At 39.8% G+C, this 25569-nt stretch overlaps 1 protein-coding gene across 2 annotated transcripts in view; it reads left to right on the top strand.

Annotated features, from left to right (window-relative positions):
• The window catches only part of SH3GL3 (SH3 domain containing GRB2 like 3, endophilin A3), a 62105-nt gene that overhangs the window by 4343 nt on the left and 32193 nt on the right, over window positions 1-25569 (top strand). The window contains exon 1 of one of the 2 annotated variants that reach the window (XM_027886998.1): window positions 10381-10500. The exons of the other annotated variant lie outside the window; for it this stretch is intronic. Coding sequence (XP_027742799.1) covers window positions 10456-10500 — 45 coding nt within the window. The 5' untranslated portion in view covers window positions 10381-10455. Of the gene's footprint in view, window positions 1-10380; window positions 10501-25569 lie in introns of those variants that run through there. 2 annotated transcript variants of the gene reach the window in all.

Genomic DNA, 25569 nt, shown 5'->3' with positions numbered 1-25569 from the left:
GTATAGAAAGCTCTGAAGACAGTGATGCCAGGTAGATGGTTTTATCTTACCCCTGGAAAGCCTACTACTGGGATAAAGACTGTTTGTCCTTTTTGTTCCACAACATATTGGTTGTGATATATTCCTGTGCAGAGGGAGAAAACTCCCAGTTAAGCTTTCCAAAAAGGACTTAAGCAATGCACAGTAATTTATACTGGCTTTCTGCACCAGAGGTTGTCAAAATTGCCACTGGTCATACCAGTGACAAGCCTCTGCTCGAGAGCAGTGACACAACAGCGGCTGCAGATTAGGTGTGCTGATATTGCAAAACACCTTTCAGCAGCAAGGAATGAAATGGCTTAATGTTAAATGGAAGGACAAATAGTTCCTCATGATTTGCTGAGGAATGTCTCAACTTAGAGTCACTCTAAGGTACTGAATGCTCATACAGTTAAAAGTGGGCTGCCTTAGAAGTAGATGAATAGTTCTGTATTTTGTGCTCTTGGCAGTGATACACTTTCTACTGAAAACAACTGGTATTAAGAAACAACTGGCTTAGGTACTTCTCTGTGTCCACTTTGCATATACATGCATCGTAGGCATCTTCCTCCCAACAGTACTGAAAGTCTCCTTGATATTTATAATCTTCAGAAGCAAATTTTAAAATGCTATTTAGATGCTGTTTGAAATCCTGTTAAGCACTTCATTTGCATGTGTGTGTCTAGATACCATTTAAAATCTGATGTTAGACTAGATCTATGTGACATTTAAAATAGAACTTCAAAAATGTAGTTTTTATAGTCTGATCTTCATGAAAAATATCATATTTTAAAATTCTATAGGCAGAACTGTTAGGATAAAAACAAACCACAGCTGAAAAGAGTGACAAAAAGGGAAGATCAGACTTCGTGTTATACTTTGAAGATTCTCTGTCATGGGAGGTAAGATTATAAACCTGCTGAAATTGATATAAGTGCTTTCTTTGATTTCAGTGGGCTTCACCTCACACCCTTCAATGAAGTATACCTGGATGGCCTTACACTCTGTTTACTGCATTTCATTTGAATGAAAGTGAAAACTAATGCAAGTGTCAAGAGCAAAACACTTAAAAATGAAACAGGTAATACAGACTGGCTGAACAACTGATGAAGGAGGTAGCCAAGTACCCAGAGGGCCTTGATATGATTTGAATAAATATATTTAAACTAATGAAATTTATCTCAGGTGTGTACAAGAAATCCAGAATGCCAATGAAGGGTTTTAATCATAGATAAATTTCAAACCCCAGTATTCTGGAATTTGTCATTGAAATCCTTTGATTCAGAAATTTATAGGTTCTAAATGGCACATTGCATTTTCTCATCACACGAAGGAAATACAATAAGGAATAAACCTTCCTATACCTTTTGACTTCTCTTCCCCACATCTGTTTTGCACAGTGGTTTTAATTTTAGGATTTCATCACCACCACCATTCCCCCTTTCCTCCTGAAGCTGGCAGTGGAAGATCACTGCCATCTACAGATAGAAGATAGTATCACTAATATTAGAGTAAATTGTTGGAACCGGTTCATATTGGAACATTCTTCTCTCCTTCCCTTGAGCACTTGTCTCCTCAACCCCTCCTCCCTCTTAGGAAACCCCACAAAGTCACCCAACATACGCTGTTGTCTCTGTGGCACCTTGATCATAATCACCTTTATTAAAGGAAAAGCTTAATACATTTAGAATCTTGGAAGCCCTGTAATGGTTTAAGTCAAAGTTGGAGGGGAAAAAAAAAAAAAAAGCAGGACTCACAAATGTGCTTTCCATTACCTAGTATATATGTCAAAATTTAGTATACATGTCAAAATTATAAATGGCTGCTTACAGATTTCTCAGATAGCAGCTGAGAGAAATAACAAACTCTGTGGACAGTTTTTCAGATGGATTGAGTAAGTGGGTACTTGCTTTCCATGTATCAGTGCCCGGGTCATAGTTTCAAGATGACCCATCAGAAAAACAGCAAGTAGGTTGGCACTGTAGGGAGAGCAGAGCTATAGATTAATCTCAGTTTAATCCCTGTCTTTATTTTCTACCTCCAAAGAAGGGAGTAAGAAATGTAAAGTGATAAAGCTTCATGCTATTTTTATTTATTGCAGGAGAACCATATATCTGCAGTCTGTCAAAGCCCATTACAATTAACGTAACTTTAAAAAGGAAAAATAATAAAATTCACCATTTCTCTCCTTTATCTTCTGTATTCAGATAGAAAAATTTTAGTTGTAAGCAAAACTTTTATCAAAAAAGTCAGGCATCCATTATTAATATACAATAGCATTCACTATTTTTTAATCTCTTCCAATATAGGCTGTTCTACTGAATCCTTTCTGACAATATTAAAAAATATTAGGCAGATTAACCAAATTAAAAGCAGTCTGGTGTCTCCATTAAGTGATTTGTCAGCTTGCACACCATTTCTGCTTTACTTGACACAGTAAAGAGAATGATAGGTGGACCCAAAAAGAACCTGAGTATTTCCTGCTGAAATATCTAAGTTAGGATTGGGCTCACTGAAATTATTTTTAGCTATGACTTGAGAATTTACGTCTGCAGAGATCGTGCAGCTGGAATAGTTAAGCAAAAAAAAAAAAAAAAAAGGTATAAGTTAAATGCAGTAGAGTTAAAGTAATCCATGACTGAAGGGGCTTTCAGCTGCTGTGTGCCCAAAGAGTCTTCTTCAGGCACTGGAGAAATGCTTCTTATTTGCTTCTCCAGGTGAGAGAAATTCCCTGGCTCGTTTCCCCACTGTCTGTATATCATCCTAGCAGCCACAGTAGAATTTTGCTTTGATTTGGGAGTCCAATACACCATGATAATACAATTGCTTCAAGGAACATATTCTGGTACAACATGCTTTTAACTGTACTAGCAACACCAAACAACTGTAAGTCTACTGGTGGAGAAAGTCAAGCAATAAAAGCAACAGCTAATCTGGCCTGATCATAGGGAAAGAGAGGTCTCTGACTCTGAAAACCTTTACCACCATTTTTTTGCATGACCAGTTTTGTCTTTATAATCCTGTGCCCACTGAATTGCAGAAGAATATGTCTGGTTTTCTTTAAAACTTCTGACAATTCAAGCCCACTTTATAAAAGCAGCTTTCAAAAAATACAGGCTGAAAGTTTGGGCCCCACTGAAGTCAGTGGCAAAAGCCCTGTCAGCTTCAGTAAGGTCAGAATTTCATTCATGATATTGATTCAGCTGCTACCTTTAAATGCAGCAGTTTTAAGGTTGTTTCTACAGAAAGTCAATGTCAGGTGTGTTTATTATTTTAAACTACACAGTTTCTTTAGAAAAGTAAACACCTGAGTACCTTTACATTTCAACGAGCAAGATGGGAAGACTGACAGGAGGCATGCCGCTCTTTCACGCATTTTTAAGATGTAATTAATTGAAATGGTTTTCTGGTAACTATGGAATCAAAGCTTCTTTTTCCCCTTCACTCTCTAAGGGCGTTTCTGTAGGTAACCAGGAGGTGGCATTACTGGGTAACAGTTAAAGGAATTTATAAACACTATTTCTTCTTTGCATATGAGGGACCAAAAGGTTTCTTACTATAGTGGCAGTTACTCAATTAGCTGAGGCTTAAACTAATACAATAAGTTTGATTTATGTATTCAGTGTTTTACAAGGAGTGGCAGAGTTATCCAGTAGTAGACATTAATCTTCAGGACGAGACAGCAGGGATCTGGCAAGTTGTCTTCATCTTCCTGTGAAGTATTTGATAGTAAAAGTCCTCATCTTCAGTTACGTCATTTTGTTCCCCCAAATAAGCCAGTCTGCAGTAATTCATTGACCACAATAATGCCCACTATAATACTGTTATAGGAACAGTTAAGAAATTTAAGGAAAAAGACCAACTGAATTCTATCCAGTCAATGTATCTTAGTCAGATTTTTCAAAGTCTGATCATTCCCATTTGTGATCCAGTTGGTCTATGGAGTATTGCCATATTTAACATCTGTGTCACATCATGCCTTTCCTGTTGCCTCATTGATCAACAGACAACATGTGATGTTTCCCAGATGTTCAAACATGGCAGATCCCAAAAGACCTATTAAATTACACTAAAAGCAAAACAACATCTATGTTGTAAAAGTTTTGTTAAAATCAGGTATGCCTGAATATTCACAAACTTGCTACAAAATACTTACTGATATTCAAATTGCTTTTAAACATCAGTCAGACTCTTTGAAATGTTCACATTGTGCATAATATAGTGACGTGATGCCACAGAGGTGACACAACTTTCTACTATGCAATATAACACAAGTTAGCGTATAATTAAGCATATTTATACATGGAGAAGATAAACCATTAGATTTTTTTGCTTTATTTTACTATTTGTCTCCTCTTATTACAGGTAATGTGTTCTTGCAGATTTTTACTCAGATTTCTTGCTGATTATATTTTTATTCTCTGATAAAGATGGATAAATCATAATTCCCAAGAGCTTATGCATTGCATTCCCTAAGCAAGGCAAAGCAGTATGTGCTGTTCTTTGGTGTGGCCTTTTTCCACTGAAAAGGATCATTATAAAGACCAAGACTTACTAAGATGTTACTTAAACCTTTGTTTTATACCTGAGTAACTGTTAAATTAAATTCTAGATTGGATTTCAAAGTGATCCAGTTTACAGCAGCATGATACAACATTCTGCTTTGAAACAGAATGGAAGAGTAGTTTTACCATGAACTTGATTATCCTTTACACCTTTCTGAAGCTTGTGTTTACTATTCTAACAACTATGCAACTTCAAATTTTGTGCTGGCATTGTCAGCAATGAGAACGTCAGCATCTTCTGACGTTTCAGGCAGCTGCATGCAGAAAATCAGTACCTTTGTTACCTGTGAAATAGCAGAGAAACATTTCTGCACATTACTGCATTGGCTCATTTAGAGTTTATTTTGCCTTCTTTTTAATAAGAAGGAACAAAGCTACTTTAGAAAGGCCAGCAAAAAGAGGGCTGTTCCTTATGCGGTTATTGCTGATACATCTACATTTGGTTTTCTCTCAAACTAAGTTTTTAAAATAGGTTCATTTTTCTTTCCCAGTAAAGAGGTTAAGAATTTTTAGTTTAGAAATGGACACATATTTCTTTGTTATTTTCCAATAGAAAAAGATTTTTTTTTTCCTTATCCTTAGTGAAAACATCTGTGGGTCCATTTGACAACCTAGCCTTTTCTCGTGGATTTACCTTGCTGTACCTCCATGAAGCAGCTCCACCTGGAACCAGCCCCGCTCCGTTCCCTGGTGAGACTCCACCTCCCGCTCCCTGAGCAGCCCCACGCGGAGATCCCAGCGCGGCTCTCCCGTGGCCACAGCTGCATCAGGGGAGATGTAGTTCCTGGAGGGAACACGGCCAGAGAGGCATCAAGCAGGCAAACCATCTGCTCGTGTGAAGTAACGCTGCTGCACCGACAAGAATGAGATCTGAAGTTTAAGTGATGTTTTTTTCCACTTTGGTCAGAAAACGGAAATATTTCCATTTAGGGCAATAGACCTACCCAAAAGAAAACATCTTACAGTTTTTTCAGTGGTTTATCAAGTTGGAAATCTGAAGTGTGGGGAAAATAAAAATGCTCTGGGTATCCAGGATTAGCAGTAACTAATACTCCAGTATTTCCAGATTTGTCTCCACTGTGGAGTAATTTTGGACAGTTGCATCTCTATTGTAACTTACACTTGCAACTCATTTTTGTTGAACAGTCTAGAGTTGTCTGAGAGCACTGAATGCCTTTGTGTATGCTAATAGTAAAAACTGCTACCAAAACCAACATAGGCACCTAAAAGTTACAAGGTCTCCAAGCTGGAGCTGTTCAGGACTCCATCCACATGGTATATTTTGCAAGATTAGGATTGCAATTCTTGACATGCTTCAGCGTGACAGAGCTGCATACACAAAAAAAGGAGGTTGTTGAGTTTTCAAAACTGGAGTATCTTATAGTATACACATATCTCACTTTTTAAAAATGTATCTAGATTTTAAGTTCACCTAAATTGTGTATATGTCTTATTAAAGGAAATATGTAACTAGAACAATCTTTATTATTTAATGGCATAAGACCTAACAAACTTGTTGTTATTGACACTTGCAGAACAACAGCTAGAGATTCAGGAAAGTGAGGACAGAAGGTATGTGCAGGATCACGGGGAAGCATGTGGAATACAAACCCAAGAAGGAGACCAGAAGAGGAGCAAAGATCTGGATGATGGTAAAGCAGCACATATGGAAAGTCAGCTTGAGAAGAACAATTACACATGCCAAAAATAATTCACTAGCTACATGTAGTTAGAAGGTCTGGGGAGCAAACATAAGCATCCTAAACAACTGCAGTAGGTTAGCCAGAGTGTCTGCCGGCCCCAGGGTCACATATTCCTGCTCTAACTGCCAGCAGCGTCCGCTTGGAACAGGGAGCTTTCCAAGTTTTGGCCAGTGCTGGCTGTTTAGAGAAGACTGTCTGTTCTTTTCCGTTTCTCATGATTTCTTATGAAATCTATACTGCAATGCAAATCCCTGTCAGAAATACCTGAGCCAGTTTATCTGCACAGAATGTGCTGATACGCAGAATTACTTGGTTATGTTCTAGAAACAAAACCATAGCGTTAACCTACTCCTGTACATGAATATATTTGCATATCGCCAACTTTTTTTTTTTTTTTGTTTAATTTAAAATAATTGTTTCATTTAAGTACATAGAGAGGGTGCTGAAATAGGCTCATGAGATGTACTTACTGCCTCAGGCATTTTTTTGCAGAAGGATTTTCTTCTGACTTTGTTATTGAGGCAGTTTGCTGTTGGCATTGTTTTCACAATGTCAGCTTCCAGGTGTGTCCTGTAACATCAAGCCCAGGAGCTGACACCAGGAAAATAGCTAAATCAGTCCCAAATTTAATCCAGTGTTATAGTCTTTTGGATTTCACTCTGGAACACAGTGTTATGCATTAGTTCATTTACTTGTGTCAGCACTCAAGTACCAGTGTCAATTTAGTTTGGTAATCTCCTTTTTTTTTTTTTTTTTTTTTTAAATTGTCAAACCAAATCTTATATCTGAGCCTGCTTTATTTTTAAAACTTTCTACAAGTTTGCTCTTGTAGAGTGGGGTATTGGCCAACTCTTCTTTCAAATGGCATAATTTCAGAATGCTTCTTTTCTAAACACTAGTTTTCAAATATGTTTTTTTTCTGGTGACCAAAAACCCACAGCCTGTGGTTACAGTTTTGACAACTAACATGAGAACTAACTAGGTAATCTGCACTGTCATTAGATATGTAGAGTCCTTCTGGACCATTAGTGGATGTCATGTCTGTGTCTGAGAGTCTTGTTCTTGTTCATAGTTACTCTTGTCCTGGGTCAGCTGAGTACATCCAAGGTCTCCTAATGCCATGTGTAGAAATTTATTTCATCATAAACTGATGTACAGTAACTTATTTAGTCCTTAAGGCTTAAATATTCAAGGTAAGTGCTTTACTGAGGTAGTCAGCATGACCCAGAATCAAATGCAATAGAATTTCATCACGAAGTCACCTTTCCTCCCCTTTTTGATGTTTGCTTTTATGGCAGTAACCACAAAATATCCAGATTGCATTTTATAAACATGTAGTTGCCTACAAATTCCTACAATTGTCATGTAGACAATGTAGCTGGCTTCAAATTCCAAGTAATTTCAACTGCTAAGATGCATCTGAATCCTTTAAAAACTATTTCTAGTTTTCATTCTGCTGAAAATCTAATATTTCATATGGCTGTTACTGCAATTTCAGCTGTTAAACTTAAGATGATTTGTTGATTGAAAACCAAACACCTACAAGGTTGTTTGCCACATCTTCATATTGAGCTTCTGCTGATAGTATTTTTTACATAGTATTATCCACGCTGAAATGCAAGTGAGTTATAAATTTAAACATTTATCCAGGAGTCTGTCTTATTTGAATGTTACAGAACCAATTTTCAAGCCCAGTTCTCCCATATTTTCTAGTCGCTGTCTTGATCCGAGCCCAATTAGGAGCTCTCAGTTTGTACAAATTTCACTGTCCATTTTAACACACCTGATTCAGTAACATGTTTGAGCCATGATCTGTTGCTCTTATGCACTTTGAGATTTTCTAAGGAGTGGGACTGTAGTTATTGTTTAAATATCCAGACATTTAGAACTTTTGCTGTGAAGGTCCCCTTTTTCCCAGGCTCTATGAAGCATTTTTCATTCTGCCCTTGTAATAATTATCTCCTGGCCTGTCTTCTGCTTGTAACACTTATTTTTAATAGAAGCTTTGCTTTGTTTCCCATCACGTCAGCTTCTGTCTGAACTAGTTCCATATTTTTGTACTATTTCTCATTTCCCTCATTTTTCAGACTGGATCAGTAAATCTAACTATGTGATTATGAATCCTTTAGAGATCCCTTAGCCACTGTGTATTACTGGATACAAGCTATGATTTTGCTTATATCTGAACTGAATACCAGTGTCTTTTTCAAGGTGCCTCTGCCAAATTATTAACACCTGGACTATTCAGGTTGGATCACTAATTAGGTTTTCTCCTTGTCTGTATCATCAAGCAATTAGGCTATGAAGTGAAATTTCCACAAGGCATTTCCCACTTGGAAATTCTTGTACCACTTCAGCAGAGACAACATGGCAGCTATCCTTGGGTTACAAGCAGGATTTAAAAAAAAAAAAAAAAGGAAGTTGTAGACATACAGCTTTACTCAAGTTCTTTATCTAATCCAATTTTACAGCTAACAGCCACGGCGACTCCATAATCCATTCATTCCTCTCCACAGTGATTTATATCCAACTCCTTCCTTCTTTGCTTCTGGTCCACCCATTCTTAAGGCCCAAGATTAGTCAAAGCCGCCTTCTCTCCCTAATTCTCTGGAACAGTAAGAGCTTGCTTTAATACCTCTTACAGATCTCCAGTATCTTTGTTTAGGGCCTTATTTGCTCAACTGAGATCTCTAAAAATGTGTCACTGATTTAAGCCATACCCAATTTGGCCTGCACAGTTAACATCTCGCTGCCAGTTTCAATCGGAAGAGAAACTGGTGCTGGAATCAGATGTAGGTGGTGTGATCATTTTTACTTGTAAGGAGGCTGAAAATGCTCTGTCCTTAGACACAGGTGGCATCAGATAGCATGGTGATGGCAGGACTCTTTCCAAACATTTCCAAAAACCTGGAAGAGCTTCACCTTGCAGTTTGTTTTCCAGAGGGAATGCTGACTGGTACTGTCCTCTTTGCTTTCTCTTCTTCCTCTCCTGCACAGAGAGCCCTTTGTTAAGTAACAGCCAATTCCTTAACTCAATAATGTGTTTGTCTTTGCACTTTGTTTCACAGTGGTATAATAATTGTCTCTAATAAGTGCGGACAGTGATTCCTTTCTCCCAAATTACAATGTGACAACCACTCTGAAAATTCTTGTATTTTTTGCCTCTTTGCTATTGTAAAGAAGTAACAGTAACACAGCCTGGAAATGCCTTTCTCTCCCAACCCAATAAAAATGCAGTAAGTGTGACAGTGAGTAACAGAGAGCCCTGCTGCAGCCAGCGAGGCTTATCTCTAAACTGCTCCCCGGGTCCCTGCACAAGTTTCAGCTGAATCATAACTCCAGAGTGTCCTTACAGCCAGGATGGAGCAGCATATCACAGAGCTTATCTTCCCCGCAATCTAAGCGTTGCCTGGAAGTGCTTTACCATGCAGGCAGAACCGCATTTCTTATTTCTATCAGCACATTCCTGATACGCAGTCATGTTTCAGTATACAATCTGTCTATGCATCTCATAACAACCAGACAAACAACTAACACGTCCTTTCAGCAGAGCTATTTCTAGTCCATCTGCTCCTCCAAGTGGGAGACTGCGTTTTGGAACCTCGAGCAGCACCAATGCAGCTACTGAGTCACACTACCCAGTGTGATTTGTTCCAATGCACAGCACTAACCAGTCACCTTCTGGACCACTCCAAGGGCTTTCGTGTTTTAAAAGCTACAATTAAATCACCACCTACACTAACAGACCTGAGGAGGTTAACGAGCTCCGCTAGAGATGCTACACTAAACTACAAGAACTGAGACCGATGAGATTTTGAGCCTCGTTGGAAGTCAGACGGGTGGAGGCGGGCACTGTCAGCCCGTCGGTGGCGGGGCAGGTGCCCCCCCAGGCGGGGATGCCCCGGCCGAGCCCCCCCCGCCGTCTCCCAGCGACAGCGCGGCGTGGGCGTCTGCCAGCGCCTCATTTGCATAGCGCCGCGGAGCGGCCAATGGGCGGGCGGCTCCGGCGCTCTCATTTGCATGCGGCGCGGCGCGGGCCAATGGGGCGGCGCCGGCCGGGCCCGGGAGGGCGATGCTCGGCCCGGCGCGGGCGGCGCAGCGAGAGGCCGGCCCGGCCGCGGGGACCTGGCGCGACCTGCCGGCCCTCGGCCCGGCGGCCGCGGGGGAACATGTCGGTGGCGGGGCTCAAGAAGCAGTTTCACAAAGCCAGCCAGGTAAGGGCGGCGGTGGCCGAGCTGTCCCGGGCGGGCGGCAGAGCCCCGAGCGCGGGCAGAGCCCCCGGCGGGCTCTGCTGTGTGATGGGTGTCTCGCCCGGCGCCCGCTCCTGCGCGGCGCGGCGGATTCGTGGACCTGCGGCGGCATCACCTCGGGGAGGGTCTCCTACTGTGCTGCCGCCGGGTCCTTGGCTTGTGATGCCTCTGAGCCTCTTGTGTTGATCCTCACAAGAGAGGGGTGCCCGTTGCCTTCTCTTGCTTGGGGCTTCGGGTCTTTTAGTTATTAGTGTTTGTTGCTTAATGCTGGGTTCGTGATCGTGCTTTGAGGCCTCAGTTAAAGCTGCAGCCTGTAGGGTAGCAGCTTTCCCCTAAATAGTTCATTGTGTTGATCTTCCGTAAATCGCTGGTTTATTATCCTACCTGGAATGCCACGTATTTGACCTGCAGAGGGTATCAGATGTTTCTAGAGTTTTCCCTCTTTTTCTAGATGCTGTACCTTTACCTTTTCCAGGATGACCCTTCATCTTCTCCTGACCCCTTTATATCTTTTGTAATGTGCTTCGCTTTAATAGTATAGCTGTTTTGTTTTTTTTTAAGAGAGAAGCCCCTTTCTGTCAAGCAAGTGAATTGGTTGAACTCCCTGGCAGAAGAGTGCCCCACAGGGCTCAGGAAGTGGCCACAGTGGGATTCTTCCACTGAAGGTGTTTAGAAGCCTCAGCCGCTTTGCTAGCTTGTTCCAAACCAAAGAGATCTGCATTTCTGTTGTCTGTCATTAATGATAGTGGTAATATTGAAATTAGTGTACGTAACGTATTCAGTCAAACCCGGTAACTGATCTTGTTTTGGTAAGAATGGAAAAACTAAAGGTTCATTGAGTGCTTAGCTGTCATCTTTCTAGGTCTTCCTTCAGAAATGCAGCTTGTCAGCAGCTCAAGTGCAGAACGTTCACTTTGTTTGGATATAGGGAAGCTAAATATTTGTATCTAATGTTTCAGTAGTGTGCTTGCTTCATGGAATGTACTGATCCTGAAAAATGTCATGCAACTGTATCTTAGCTAACTTTCACTGTTCCTTTGAGAAAATGCTGGACTTGCAGGCTAAACAAATCCAAGGACAATTTATTCAAAGTTTTGGCTTGTTTTGCATCTGACTTGTGCGGCTAAGTGATGCAGCCTTTGCTATGGTGAGCATGTAACTCAAGAATCAGAAGGTATTTAACTGAGGGGTTAGAGAGGTAACCACAACAAGTGCCATCTTGTCTAGCAGCTGGTAACACTGCAAGTTACTTAACCCTGCCCAAATGCCAGGTAAACATTACAAAACAAAGGAGGGATGGGATCTGATAAAGTTGGTAGTTCCAGCAAAAGGGAACAGTAGAATATATTGAATTGGACTTTGCATTTATTGAAAGGTTGTGGTATGACTTTCAGTGTTCATTACAGTAAGGAATTGTGATGCATAATCATGGAATATTCTTGGGTGAGTCAAAGGTGAAGTTTCCACTTATTTTCAATGGCAGGACTGAACAAGGAATTAAAACATGTTGATTCAAAAAGCCTCTTTCTTTAGGAAAAGAAATCCTCTAGGAAATGAACATGCAGGAATAAGATACTACAATTTAATTTTTTTTTTTTTTAATGTGGTAACATAAGATACTTCTTAAGAGTTTATTCTGGAAGAATTCGGATGAGATGTTGGACAACATAGTAGTGGGAAAATAAGAAATAGCATATATATATGTATTAGGTCAGAATATCCAAGTCTAAATAATGGAACTATTTATCTCTGACACACAGAGACACAGTCATGACAGATGCGTAAAGTTGTTGAACTAATAAAAATAAGGTGGAACTCGCAAAATGGAAATATCGGGACTCCATTTTTTAGTGGAATTCTTTTACAAAATGCTAAACCAGGCAATTGCAGAGCATGAAACAAGTATTTCTCAAAGATGGTTTGTTAAATCTCCAGTTACTGTAGGATCACTTAGGGAGACATAGACTTCTGTGTATTGAATGGATGGAAGATGCCAAGGAAAAACTGTTAACAGCAGAGATAGGCATTGCTTGGGGAAAGAATGAAATTAATTCCTTCAGTGTTTCCAAAGGAGAATGGGGGCATATGACAAAAATGGGCAAATGTCCCAGAGGACACAGGAATACTGGAGGGAATGAGACTTGTGCCAGGACATGTGATTAAGGAATAAGAGTAATATTTGAATGCTGACAGAACCTAATGGCAAAAAATTGGAAGGGTGAAGCTAGTGGATTAAAACAGTCTGTATTTAATAGTTTATTCAGAAATGTGAATAAATATCAAATAAGTATCAAGATCCATGTGTTTTCAAAATATAGTATTTCTATGCTAAAATAGCCTTCTGGTCAGCTGAAATAAACCACAGCCCTAATGAGATATAGAGTAGTATGGATGTATAGTTATAAAAAGGCAAATTCTAGTAAAATAAAAGGAGTTATAGAATAACTTTATTTACTCTTAGTAAACTACTGAACTGTTGCAGAACTTTTTTGCAACAGAAATGCATTTCAGTTTAGTTTCTGCAAATAGCCTGCCTCTTCTGTGTGTCTATGTACAGGTTTAGTACTGACCAGCAGTGACCCCCCCCCCCTTGTGTGTAGGCTTAAGTTCCAAGTTGTGAGAGTCCAGGAGAAAAGCAAGCAATACTTAAGATCTTATACATGCATTGGAGGTTTCTGGGATGTTTGTCTGGTGCCTGTCAGCTTGGTTTGTCTGAAGTTACAGTTAAGTAAATGAGTGTTTGCTTTATAAAAGGTCAGCAGCTAACTTTTTATGGTCAACTAAAGCCCTTGCCAAAATCAGGCATGACACACTATTGCAAGCTTGGTTGGTGTAGTAAAAAGTCACCATGGTTCTGTTTGTAATGTAGTAATTCAGGAGATGTGTTCTTGATGATTTCCCCCTAGGATTTTTTACCCAATTGTATTTTTTTTTGCACTGAAAATAGCATATGTGGATTGGTTTTCACCTCAGTGTCTGATAGTGAGATCTAGAAGACAATTCTTGTGTTATGATCATTTGCTGGAATTACTGCAGTCAGGTCTGCACCCCAGAGTGAGTCATGTTTTAGCTGTTTTTCTATACATTCCAGTATATAAAACTGCAGTGCTGTTCCATTATCTGTACCCTAATGACACCTTCCTCTGGTGTCACAGATAGACCCAAAGTTTATATGCAACTTAAAGTTTATGTATCTGTTATGTAGTGATAATACCCTTCAGGTCCATTAGCATTTTCTTTGCAATGCTTTTATTTCAGTTATAAGGTTTAAATTGGAGTTCTTTAAATTGAAAGTGGACTGGAATAAGGATCTCTTCCATTCTTCCATTTAATATCAGCAATGATCCCTTGAGTATAATACATTTGGCTGATAAAATACCAAGCAGAACTCGTGTGGTGTCTTAGCACATCTCACTGGCTGATAAGCGAGGGCAGACTGTTCCTCAGAGCTGATTAACTCGTGTGCAAGTCTTGTGGAATCCAGCTTTTCTTTTCTGTTTCTTTTTCTTTTTTTTTTTTTTAAATATAATTTCAAATATATATTTTTTTAATTAACCTTCAGGGAGTTCTGTTCATGAATTCGTGTCCTATCTCTGTCAGCCTCTGGCACATCTGATCTCTTTTCCTGTTTTCAGTTTGAAACCTTTTGATGTAGGTGTGTGTTATCTCTGCCTGCTGTTTTTGTAGGCCTTGTTCTCATGGTGGTTGTGCATGTGGGATAACCCAGATGGTGGGAGGACTGCATCTTCTGGTGTTTCTGTTTAGAAAAGCAGGAAGCCTGAAGAGTGAAGAAGAAAACCTTAATATGTGTCAGATGCTTTTGTAATTTCTGCTGTGCTCTGAAACTGCAGCCAGGTTAGGATCTCCGTGTAAAGATGGGTGATTTTTCAAAGTATTTGGAGACTGGGGATCTCAGAACCTTTCTGCCTTAGGGTGTTTTGAAAACTCAGCAGTGATACTGGCACAGAAAATCTGCTGTTGACTTTGAATTCACACTTTTTTAATGTATTTTTTTAATTAATGGTAGCTAAAGGCTGTGTATAGCAGCAGTCTCATTCTCAACAGCTTATTCATATTGTGTTTCATAGGCTTAAATTCTCAGAGACAGTGGAAAGTAATGCTTTGCTGAGGGAACACATGACTGCCAATTATTGTGAATATCCCATTTGTAATGTGGTCATCAACAGCTACTGTAGCCTATGCAGGCTGGTTTCTTAAACCTTCTCCTATTGTCAGGGAAGAAAGAGAGGCTCCAAGAGAGTATGAATCAGGACGTGGCTCTATTGTCTATACATAGAGCCTGAGGGAGAGCAGATTTTTTAACCAAACAACTACTTTTTGCTCTCTGAACTGATTTAACCTAGTGTAGTAAAATATATGCTCTGTGCTTTCATGTCTTATATATCCTGAATAGCATTTGTCTTCTCAAGCACTGCATTTTTTTTTAGCAACTCTTTAAAGGCCTTTTTCTATTTTTTAATCTTTTTTAAACTTTTGGCTATCACCAACAGTTGCAGGGATGCTGCTGCTTGTCTTCCAAATTTCTGCTTTTGCACCATTGATTTATGTGGCATTTTGGTCCAATCTGCTGGAATGAAGATCACATTGGAATCAAGACCACCTTGTTCCCACACAGAAGTCATGTGATTGGATTTTGTTGTTGGGTTGTTTCAGGCTCCTTTTGTTCTCATGACTGTTTTTCTTTTATGTTGAAGAAACCAGCCTAGACATAATATTTAAGCCTTTTTTAAAGTCCATGTTGACATTAGGTTAATACACAAAAACTTTAATTACACAAGTGCTTACTAGCAAAGGAAGTACTTTGGTAAACTTTATACAAAGAGAACCTGAATTTGCCAGGAAGATGTGGAAAGAAACTTTTATTGACTACATGGAGATATATTTATTTCCTAGGACTGGAAGCTGTTATCTTAGAGTCTGTTAGAGATACTGTCCTTTCACATCCAGTCTGAATTGGGCATGATGAATCCATGACCTTAGTAGAGAGAGAGCTTCCATCCTGTTCCTAGTTTTTATTAGATAATTGAATTTAGTTGTCTGCAAATCTTACAGAATTGTGGAGGTAGGACAGTGGTCAAAAAGACATTAGAATTTAGCTTCTTGCCTGATGTGTTTTGAAATGAATGATAATATTTCTCCTGTGTGTTTCAAGAGTAAACCCTTAGCCATTGGCAAGGAAAAAAGATAAAATTCCTCTATGTATACGTAGATATCTAATTGGACAACATTGTTTGTCTTCAACTGTGTCATGGCTGGAGATTGTTGTTGCACAGTCCAGTAATTATAAAATTATAATGTAGATTTTACACAATTTATCTTAAATTCCTAAAATGATGTTAGGAGAAGCTGAGGGTATGTGTGAAATTTTTAATGTGAGGAAAATGTGGCCCTGTGGCAAAGATCTGCATGGATTTGGTGGGGAGGGTGTGCAGTAATGGGACAGTAATTTGCAATTCAGCCCCTCTTCCTTTGGCATTAGTGAGGCTGACTCACTTTTGAATCACATGGCTGACTTGAGGTTGTGCAGCCCACCCTTCTTACACTGAAGCTTCTTTCTAGAGACCAGTGCTGGGGTAAGAGCTGGGAAATAGGAAGGCAATTCCTGGTGGCATAAAGGTGATTTTCAATAGTAAAAAAAAAAAAAAAAAATGTATATGGTGGAGTTGGGAGGAGGGGGAAACCAGCTTTCAAAGTTTAAGTTTATAGTCATATCTGCAACTGTATTTGCCACCTGCTAAGGTAGCCTGCCAGCAAGGCATAACTGCAGCGAAAAGAAACTGTGAGCGCCTCAGTCAGCACAGGTACAAATTAGCAGAAGATGATGGGCCTGTGCTCTGCAACCTTTAACAACACAGCTCTCAAAGCTTATGAGAGAGGGATCATAACTCAGTAAATTGGGAAGCTAGCAGAGATGCAGCTACGATTTGGAAGGAGGTTATTTATATTTTACACATAAAATATTTATATATAAAAGTCTGAACGATATTGCAGTAGAAAATAGCGTGGCATAATAGAAGGGAAGCTGAACTTTCTCCTTGAACTCAGCTCCTTTTATAGATTGTTGGCTTTGCTGAAGAGTTTTGCACAGGCATCCTGAAAGTTCGAGTGAGAGCTGGCACTCCATCCCAAACTCCTGCTGCTGCCTGAGTCACTGCGGCACATGCTGGGTAATACATTGCAGTGCAGTCTCCTGAGAATCCTGCAATGCTGAAAAACAAATAGCCAAGTGAAGCACAGCAGCAGCACTGCATTGAGGTTTTCCTCAGCATCATTTGCTGAGAGTTACGTGAAGTTGCTTAGAACAGATATGTTTCTACCAAGAAGTCGGATTCCTGCATAGAATTTGGGACAGATTTTATGATAGAGGTATAGGAGGACGAATTCTGCTCAGTTATACTGATAGAAATCCAGGAGGACTCAGTGAAGGTCCCCTGTATGTGCAGCATAACCTGTGTAACTGAGAGCAGAATGTGGTCCACTCAGTCCAAGTGCTTGGCTTGCTTCCTATTAAGACAAGAAAGATGTGTACTCAGTGACAGAATACAGCTGCAGTAGAACAAACTAGTGCTGAAGAACAGAAGTGTTCTTAACATAACGTGTTGTCTGTTGTGCCATCCAAACACCAACACTTTCTGTAAGCACACATGTAATTCATTGTAAAAGGAGTCCCATTCTTCAGAGCTTCTGGTGAGACCCATGTAAAGCCCAAACTTGGTCTTACAATGATATTGTTAATAACAAACTGCTCCTGTTGATGTTAATGCCCCTTTCACCCCAGTTTATTGCAATAGTCTGATTCTACACTGTGCTGAGGTCTCATTGTTGGTCAATTCCTGTTCCTGGAAAGGAAGGCACAGCTGGAGTTTTATGCCTAGCTGAGAGTTGAAGATGCAGATTGAAGGTTTTAACAGTGTTTTTTTAACAAGCCCCCTGAGAAAAGGGCTATTCAAATGTCAGATTGCACCTTGAATTCTATTTTCTAGAGCCCCAGTGTCCTATCAGTGTGTACCTGTTTCTGTTATCAAAGTTACTAAGAATTACGTGCATTGAGGAGAGAATATACCAGTTAATTTCCTGCAACATCTCAGATATCAGCAGCTGTGTATGTGAAACACAAAAATAACTTGGCCTTATATGCTTTCTATTCAAAGGACAATGCCAAGCCTCTGATGAGAATCAATTCTGTTTCTGTACTACCCTAATTAAATTACATTTTTGATACTGTACTTGTGTCTAATGAACTGTAATGACTACAGTGAAATTAGCCTGATTAAGAACTGAACAGGACGTAAGAATCCAGGACTCTTAAGAAAATCAAGGGGTTCTAAAATTCTGTTTTCTCTGATTGGCAGTGTTTCTGTTCTTGTGTAGACAGGCTACAGATCTAAGGTGGAAAAGTGGGGAAAATATATTTAATATTTTTTAACCAAGCAAAAAAGAGATAAAATATTAAAACCCAAGTATCAATGGTCCTAGGTAGTAACAGCCCTTTTATTCCCTTGTGAGAGCATTACAAATGCGAGTAGGTCTCACTGCTCCTATTCTTTTTCAGTGGCAGAACCAAAAGCAGATTATGTGGTTTTAGACTTTGGATGCTATGTCCAGTCCCTGTATTGTTTGTGGGTTTTTAAAAATTTATTGTGCATAAGATGTACGGATAAATGGAAAATGTAGATATGTTTGGATTAAAGTTTCCATATAAATGTGATTTGATTCCACTGACTGCAACAGGGCTGAACACAGTATTTTCAATTAACTGGTATTTAATACCACTCTGAATGGGCAAGTGCTGTTTTAGAAACTTGGATTTTCAGGTGATGGTATCTCCTCAGCAGAGAATAAGTGTGTGTGGGAAATCTACTTAGTGCTATAAACAATATGTTGGATTGGAGGTCAGAAAGTCAGTGTTTTGATTCAAAATTATTCGTTTCCCTTTTGCAGTCCTGTTGAGAGAGCTGGAAAGTGAAATTTGGTGCCACACCATCCGTATGGTCAGAGAATGCCACAAACGTGGGAATGCTTTGTCCTTCTTTCCCGCAGAGAATGCAGCACCTGTCAGCTTGGCATCTGGGTCACAATAGATGTCTGCATGGTGAGAGGGGAAGAAGACCCATTAAATGACTAAATTACTAATCAAGGACTATAAATTTCATCAAATCAGAACCAGCAGTTCCAGTCTGCTCTTTAGAAATTCCTTTCAGAGAAAATAATAAGGTTTTTAAAGATGTCAGGATAAATTCTGTGTTTGGTATGAGCTGCTTGGATGTCTGCCTGAGGCACTGGAACATAGCAACTGTTACTTACCTTTAATTGTTTATCATTTTATGGCTTTAGCTTCTGAATGATCCCTACTTGTTTTTTTCCCCCCTGTAAGTTCTGGTAACCACCTAAGATTCCAAGGGCTGGATCCACTGCTTTGTTTTATGTGGAGAATGCAAGAACCATGGCGTTTTCGTTGTGAGTTTGATTTAGGGTTTCCCTTCAGTGATCTCTTCAGCTGTGGTTAAAGGTTCCTGTTTCATGGCACTTGGCTTGTTCTGCTAGTGATGGATGTACTGCCTTTTTTTTTGTAGGAATTTCTTGCTGCAAAGCCATGTGCCCACACAGGAGGACAGAGCTGTTTGACCTCATTTGCACTGGTGCTTTAGAGCTCTTTGGGGAATTCTGCAGAGGGCTGTGTGTGAATTATACTTGGGATTTTTTTTTCCCCAGTTTTCTATGTCATTTGTTTAATTTGATGACAATGGAAGTCAGTTCTGTGTGCGTGGTGAGGGAAGTTCTTTTCTGTCCCCATGGATGAAGTCAGCAGTGCATTTCTGCGGTGCTGCTGTTACTACTAGAAAGAATTGTACCTTGTGGAGATTTAGGACAGTGTGTGTCTTTTTTAGAAGTGGGACTGGCAAACCCTGTTATCCCCAACTGCATTTTAGTTTGTGGCATTGCCTGTAACAATGTCTTACTGCCCAAACCACGAGTATGTTTTGAAATGGAGTTACGAAAATAAAGCAAAAATGCACAGTGACTTCCTCTCCAAACTAGTGAACAAAGTGATGAAATAATATTTTTTTTCTCCACTTTTCACTGTGATACATGGAGTTTTTCTGTTATGCGAATGAAAGGAGCATGGATTATTACAACCTTTCAGATACTCAAGAGTGTTTGAGACTTGTTTGTTCCATTTAGGTTTTGCGGCTCCTGAAGAGCACAGGTTACATTAGCAGAGCATAAAATATCTGAAGTCCTTTCTTTTTTCCCATGGGTAATGTTGCTAAGGGCCTCTCGTGGATCCCAGAGAAGTCAGCAGTGCTGCAGAGCTGCTGGGAGCACACTGATGTATTTTTAAAAATATTTGGGTAATGAGCCTGTAAAACCATTAAAAATTCAGTTGCATTTGCAGCAGGCCCAGGAACAGGAAGCATGTTGCTTCACAGTGCTCTGATGCTGAATGTGAACTTAGATTTGGGAAAACTGAACTAAAATGGCTTAAAAAAAAAAAAAAAAAAAACAAACAGCCGAGAAACCTTTCAAGCAGTGCAGACAAAAATCTTGCTGATTCAGAGGGAAAGTGTACAATCCATGTACAGCAGGACCAGGTGGATTGCCTTGAGTATCGAGTAACAGGGAGTGAGTGTGTGGCAGAAGAATGTGGGTGTTTCACACTGTACCAAAAGCACAGGAAGCTACAGGAGTGGCTGCTCAAATAAGTAGGAATGATGCCACTTAAATCAAAATAATATGCAGTAAAAAGTAAGGGTAAGAGGATTTTAAGTCCATTTTATAGTGGCTTAAAATCCATATGGATAGTGTAAGTCCTAAAAAATGTAAGCAGCGATTTAATAACATTGAAGGACAAAATTTTAACTTGATTATGTGGGATGGAATTGTGTAGGAATTACTGTGTGATGAAAAGTAGTTCTTGAAACAGCAATAAACATTATTTGTCAACTTTTCATGCAAACAAAGTAGACTTGCTGATAAACATTCTGAAGTGGTGATGAGAAATAGCATCCTAATGTGGGGAGAAGTTAATTCTAAACCAAATCAACTTAAAATTATGATTTTTGACTGTCGGTATGTCTTACTTTATACAACTTCTGTTGACAGTTTTGTTCTGCTTTCCCTGCACAGCTCTCCTAGGGCTCTGTAGTGGATGATCTTGACCATATCTTTTTGCTGATAATGGATTCACTAATACTGTCACTTTAGCCTATGCCACTGCCAAGGAACTTTTTACTTTAGATAAATATGTAGTTCTGTAGTAACTTTTAGAAACTAAAAATAAGACTCCTAAATATTTGCAGCATATCCTTTAGCATTACCAGCTCTTGAACTGTGACAAATTTAAGAATATTTGACCCAAATACATAAACCTTGAGCTTAAAGCTGTAAATCACTATTAAAAATGTCCACATCTTGTATGTTGTTTTTCCTGTGGTTGGCCTGCACTGGCGCTTAAAAGTATTTGCCAGATAATAACTAGGATGCAAATTTACTGCTTGTGGTGTTGAATGGATAATGAATGGGTCTGACTTCAGTGGAGATGAGGTAAGTACATTCTGGCTTTACAGAAATCAGAATTAGGTTAGCCCTGACTTTTTCCTGACCTTTCACGAGGCTCTCTGACATCAGTTGTGAATAAGTGATCTTTTTAGTCTTGTGTGTGGGTATTGAGGGTGTGTAGGTGCTTGGTGTCCTAATTCTGTATTCAGCCTTAAAAAAAAAAAAAAAAAATTGAACTTAAGTTTTAGATCACAACTGATTTTTATTGAAATGGGTTTTCAGCAAAGTTGTGGAATAAGCAGAAAATTCTGGTCATGGAGTTACAGGATGGCAGTTGTATAGTCATGGAATATGCAATGCAGTTAAGTGTTCTCAGGCAAAAAAAATATTTACAGGTTTTACGAATTTTAATTCCATATTCTGCATATGCAGGCTGTGATTTTTGTGTTGGTTGATCTCACTTATTTGAAGAAGTAGGATTTAATTTTTTGTTTTGAATGATGGAAAGAAATAACAATAGCATATTACTCTAACAGAAAAATGTTGCAATTGGCTACTCTACAGCAACTCTAACCAAGTCAGACTTCATACAGGACCCAGCTGCAGGGTAACCACTGGGATGTGGTTCTGTGAAGCTTCACATCAGTGGACAGCTCTGGGACTGCTGATGTGTTGAAAGCTGGCGAGACTCTCCTGAAGTCAGGCCTGTGCTACAATTAGTGATGTATTTAATGTCAACTTTTGCAAGAGCCAGCGGGAGTTACCTTCCTGAATTAGCTGTAGTAGTTTAACCTGAGAAAAGAGCGAAGGATCCACTTTCAGGGTTTAATTCCAGGGTATTTTGTTGGAACTGGTCACATAATGTTCTGGGAACATGAAGTGCAATCGATTCCTCTTAGGAGCTATGAATCAGAGTAGTGCTCTCATCCAGGATATGACTGACAATATGCCAGCATTTTCCAGAACGAGGCAAAGCATAGATTTTCATTAGGCTGAGTGGCAGTTGTAGTTATCATATGAAGACAACAGAAATGAAGAGGTATTGATGGACAAGGTAAAACTTACTGGCTTAGGGCAGAGAGGTCAGACTGCCTCAGTGGGTGGTTAGACTGGTTTTTGTACACACCCCTTCCGACTGCATGTGCAAGTACAGTGTTAGTGCAATCAGCTTTAACAGCTGGATGCCCTCATACAGGGAACTTGCACCACCCTCAGTGTAGGCTATGGTGACCTCGCTGTACCCTCAGAGAAAGGTCCTGCCCACTTCCTTGAGTCAGCTCTGGGTGCCTGTGTGATCACACACTAAGCTGTTAGAGGCAGCTTCTCCATCTGAAAACTAACCCAGCTCAAATGTGTGAGTAGCTTTCAGATGGATTAACTCACTGGAGCAGCTCACAGTGTAGTCACACAAGAGCTACTGTCAGGGCAAGGGAAGGGGAGGGAATGTCTCAACAAGGATGAATAAGATTTAGAGAAGGCTAAGCAGCTGTGGAAAAATACCTGAATGAATATTAGAATGCTTTTTTCACAGAGTAGAATAAGCTTTGTAAGAGTTGTATCTCGATGTTCTGAATGATTAGCCAACAGGGAATCTCTGCTACCAGCTCCCCTTTTAGTGGTGACTGTTGTGATTATGATCATGTGAGGGCAAGTAAGGAGTCAAAAAGATCTCTCCAGCAAGCCTGGAGTCCCAGCAGGGCAAATGAGTAGTTGAAGTGAAATGGTGATCAAGGTGGATGTAAATAAAAGGAGTATTCCTGGTGAAGGCAGCACCTCAAGGCATGTAACCTATAATTCTTTTGAGTGATAGGGCTTACACAGCGTGGTCTAAGAAGCTTCAATCTGACTTCAGTGGAAGACTGAGAAGGCTGTTGAAGGAGGGAGGAAACAACATTTTCCTCAGGGGAGGGAAGAGTGCCTTTGTTTCAACTGAGAGGAGTGTCAGGGGAAGGAAGTGCTGCTCAATTGGAGTAAGGACTAGTGTGACAAATGATGTAGAACAGAGACATAAGTTAAGGTGAAGTTGTAAAAGGATGTTAGAGGTAGCAAGGGAGAAGCTAAGACAGTAAAGAATAAATGTGTAACTTCTCATGTTCTCTTATCCTCTGGGTAAAATAGAATATTGTAAGGGACTTCTTTGACAATTGCTTGTTAGCATCTGTAAAAGCAACCTTTAAATTCAGTCATGAGAACCATCCAATGTAGAAACATCTTAAATCACACAGGAGTGAGGAGTAAGAAGATAATGTGAAAGGTTCTCATATTACTTAGAAAGGAGATGTGTAAAGGGGTTATTTAAATGTCTGATTCTAAGTGTTTTGGTTTACAGCATAATCACTCTCATCTTTGCAGTGGGTATATATGAATATCTCAAAAGGAAACCACACCTTCCTTACAAGCACAGAGAACAACTTCAGAAAGAGGGATTGTTTTAAGGCCAGATCAGGATGGTATTGCTGCCAAGTGAATTTTTGCACAGGGAACTTGTGCAGGGAGGAAGAAGTGTTAATGGGAGAACAGCCAGTGGAACTCATGCAGTGTGTAACTTGTCATTCGCAGCTCTAGCTTCTCTCTAACCCCTCCCCTCTAGAGGAAAGGGGGTAAAATATTTCCCAGTTGTACCTGAAACAAGCTGCCAAAAATGAGGCAGGGAATGGTTCTTGCAGGGTGTGTACCCAGCACTGAGTCTTGCTGCTCATCCCAGTCACCCTGAGAAGGAAGGACTGTGGATGCACCCACTGCTGCCACTTGTCTGCAGTGCTCATTCTGTCTCACTATATTGGCTGGATAAGCAAGTGCCAGACAGATCATAGTTGGGAATAAAAATCCCCAAGTTCTGATTTTCAAAGAAATCCAGAATGTTTTCTTTAACAAAAGTTTGGAACAGAGTAAGAAGTCAGTCAAATTGAAAAGTGAAGGAGGATGTTAACTGCAGTTATTTTTTTTATGGCCCTTTGACTGTACACTTCTGTTTTTAGGGTATTCTAACTTTCGCAGACAAGATTTTAGACAGATTAGGGAACGATATTTTAGATTTGAAAAATGAAACATGGAAGTAAAAGTATGATTCTGTCTGTGTGGAGCTTTATGGTTTCAGGTATGTCATTGTTCTTGGCTACTTGAAATCTCACGTCAATGAATTTGAATTACTGTCAGACACTTTAGTGTAATCAGGTCTTGTTATTAAAAACACTTGTATCTGCTCTTCTGAAAAGTGGACAGTCTTGAGTCTGACACTATCACAGTCTTTTAAGTAAGCTTGCAGAGCAAATAGTGTGCCTCCATCTAAAAATTTAGATAGGTTACTTTATCCCATTTGAATACTTACATTTGGATATGTTTTGCTTTAGAGATATGTGCAGTAATTATTACTTCCAATGCCCTAATTTAGAAATGCATGTGTAGGCATCAGTGTTAAGTTCTTCGGAAAACAGTGGAGGTTTGTCAGGAAAGCGCTCAAGGTTTTGCAGTACAAAGTAGTTTTTGTTGTACAATGCATGTGCTAAAGAATAGCTTTAGCAGGCAAGTTTGACTAAAATGCTCAGTAATAGTGTGACGTGTCACTGCCTGGTGCGAAATGAGTCACTCTCTGTGGAAATGCAAAATCACATTATAGAGTCCAGAGTCTTGTACATTATTCATATATGGACAAGGCTGTCCTTTGTCCATGGTACTGGTTTTCTTCAGTATCTGTATGCATTTAATTTAAGCCCATAGACAACATTGCATTGGTGTGCATGCCATCTCATGCTAATGATGTGATTTGTACCATTTGCCTTAGTTTTTTATGGGTTCAGGGTTTTGTTGTCCTTTTTCACTGCTTTCTTAGGTTTGATTGAAGAGGAGGTATAGTTAGCAAACTGGGGGGGCTGTTTGGTCATATGTTGAAATATTGGCCTCAGAGCAGTGTTTATTTGGGCTTGTTTTAGGACAGTTGTTTATGTTCTGACTGAACAGTTGCTATGAGTGGGAAAGGTCATTTAGTGCTACTTGGAAGGATCATGGCTAGAAGTCATCAAAGGGCAATGGGAAACCTTTCTGTGCAGAGAACCAGAAGAGTCTGCAGCAAGTAGGGGTGGTGGTTACTGGAGCTCCATGGTTTATGCAATGGCATGGAACTTGAAGGCTTTATTTAGGAATAGTATTTTACTTGCTGGAAGGTGTCTGGATTTGGCCACAAGGAAGTTGGACTTATAGGCAAGGAGGAGTAGGTGGCATGTAGATAACTGCAAAACTATGAGTTTGCAATGAGATGGATGCAGTTTCTGGAATGTACTTCTCACTGGTTTTGCTGCCTCCAAAGTTCAGAAACTGCCAAGGGCATCAAGAATAAAAGCACTATAGTTTAGAAATGCCTGTGTGAAGCCTGTGTTTCTCTCTTTCTCATCCCACTGGCACGGTCAAACAGTTAAACTGGAAATTATAGTGTTAGTGGGTGCACTCAGAAAGCCTCTCTGGATACCTGGGAAGGATGTCAAGTGTGATGTGGATTTCCAGTTTAAAGCATTTGAG

Source organism: Empidonax traillii, unplaced genomic scaffold (assembly GCF_003031625.1).
Source record: "Empidonax traillii isolate 1590-97213 ecotype Southwest subspecies unplaced genomic scaffold, ASM303162v1 scaffold201:size1909950, whole genome shotgun sequence".
Taxonomy (NCBI): domain Eukaryota; kingdom Metazoa; phylum Chordata; class Aves; order Passeriformes; family Tyrannidae; genus Empidonax; species Empidonax traillii.
The sequence above is the reverse complement of the archived record's forward strand: the minus strand, read 5'-3'. Positions and strand labels throughout refer to the sequence as shown.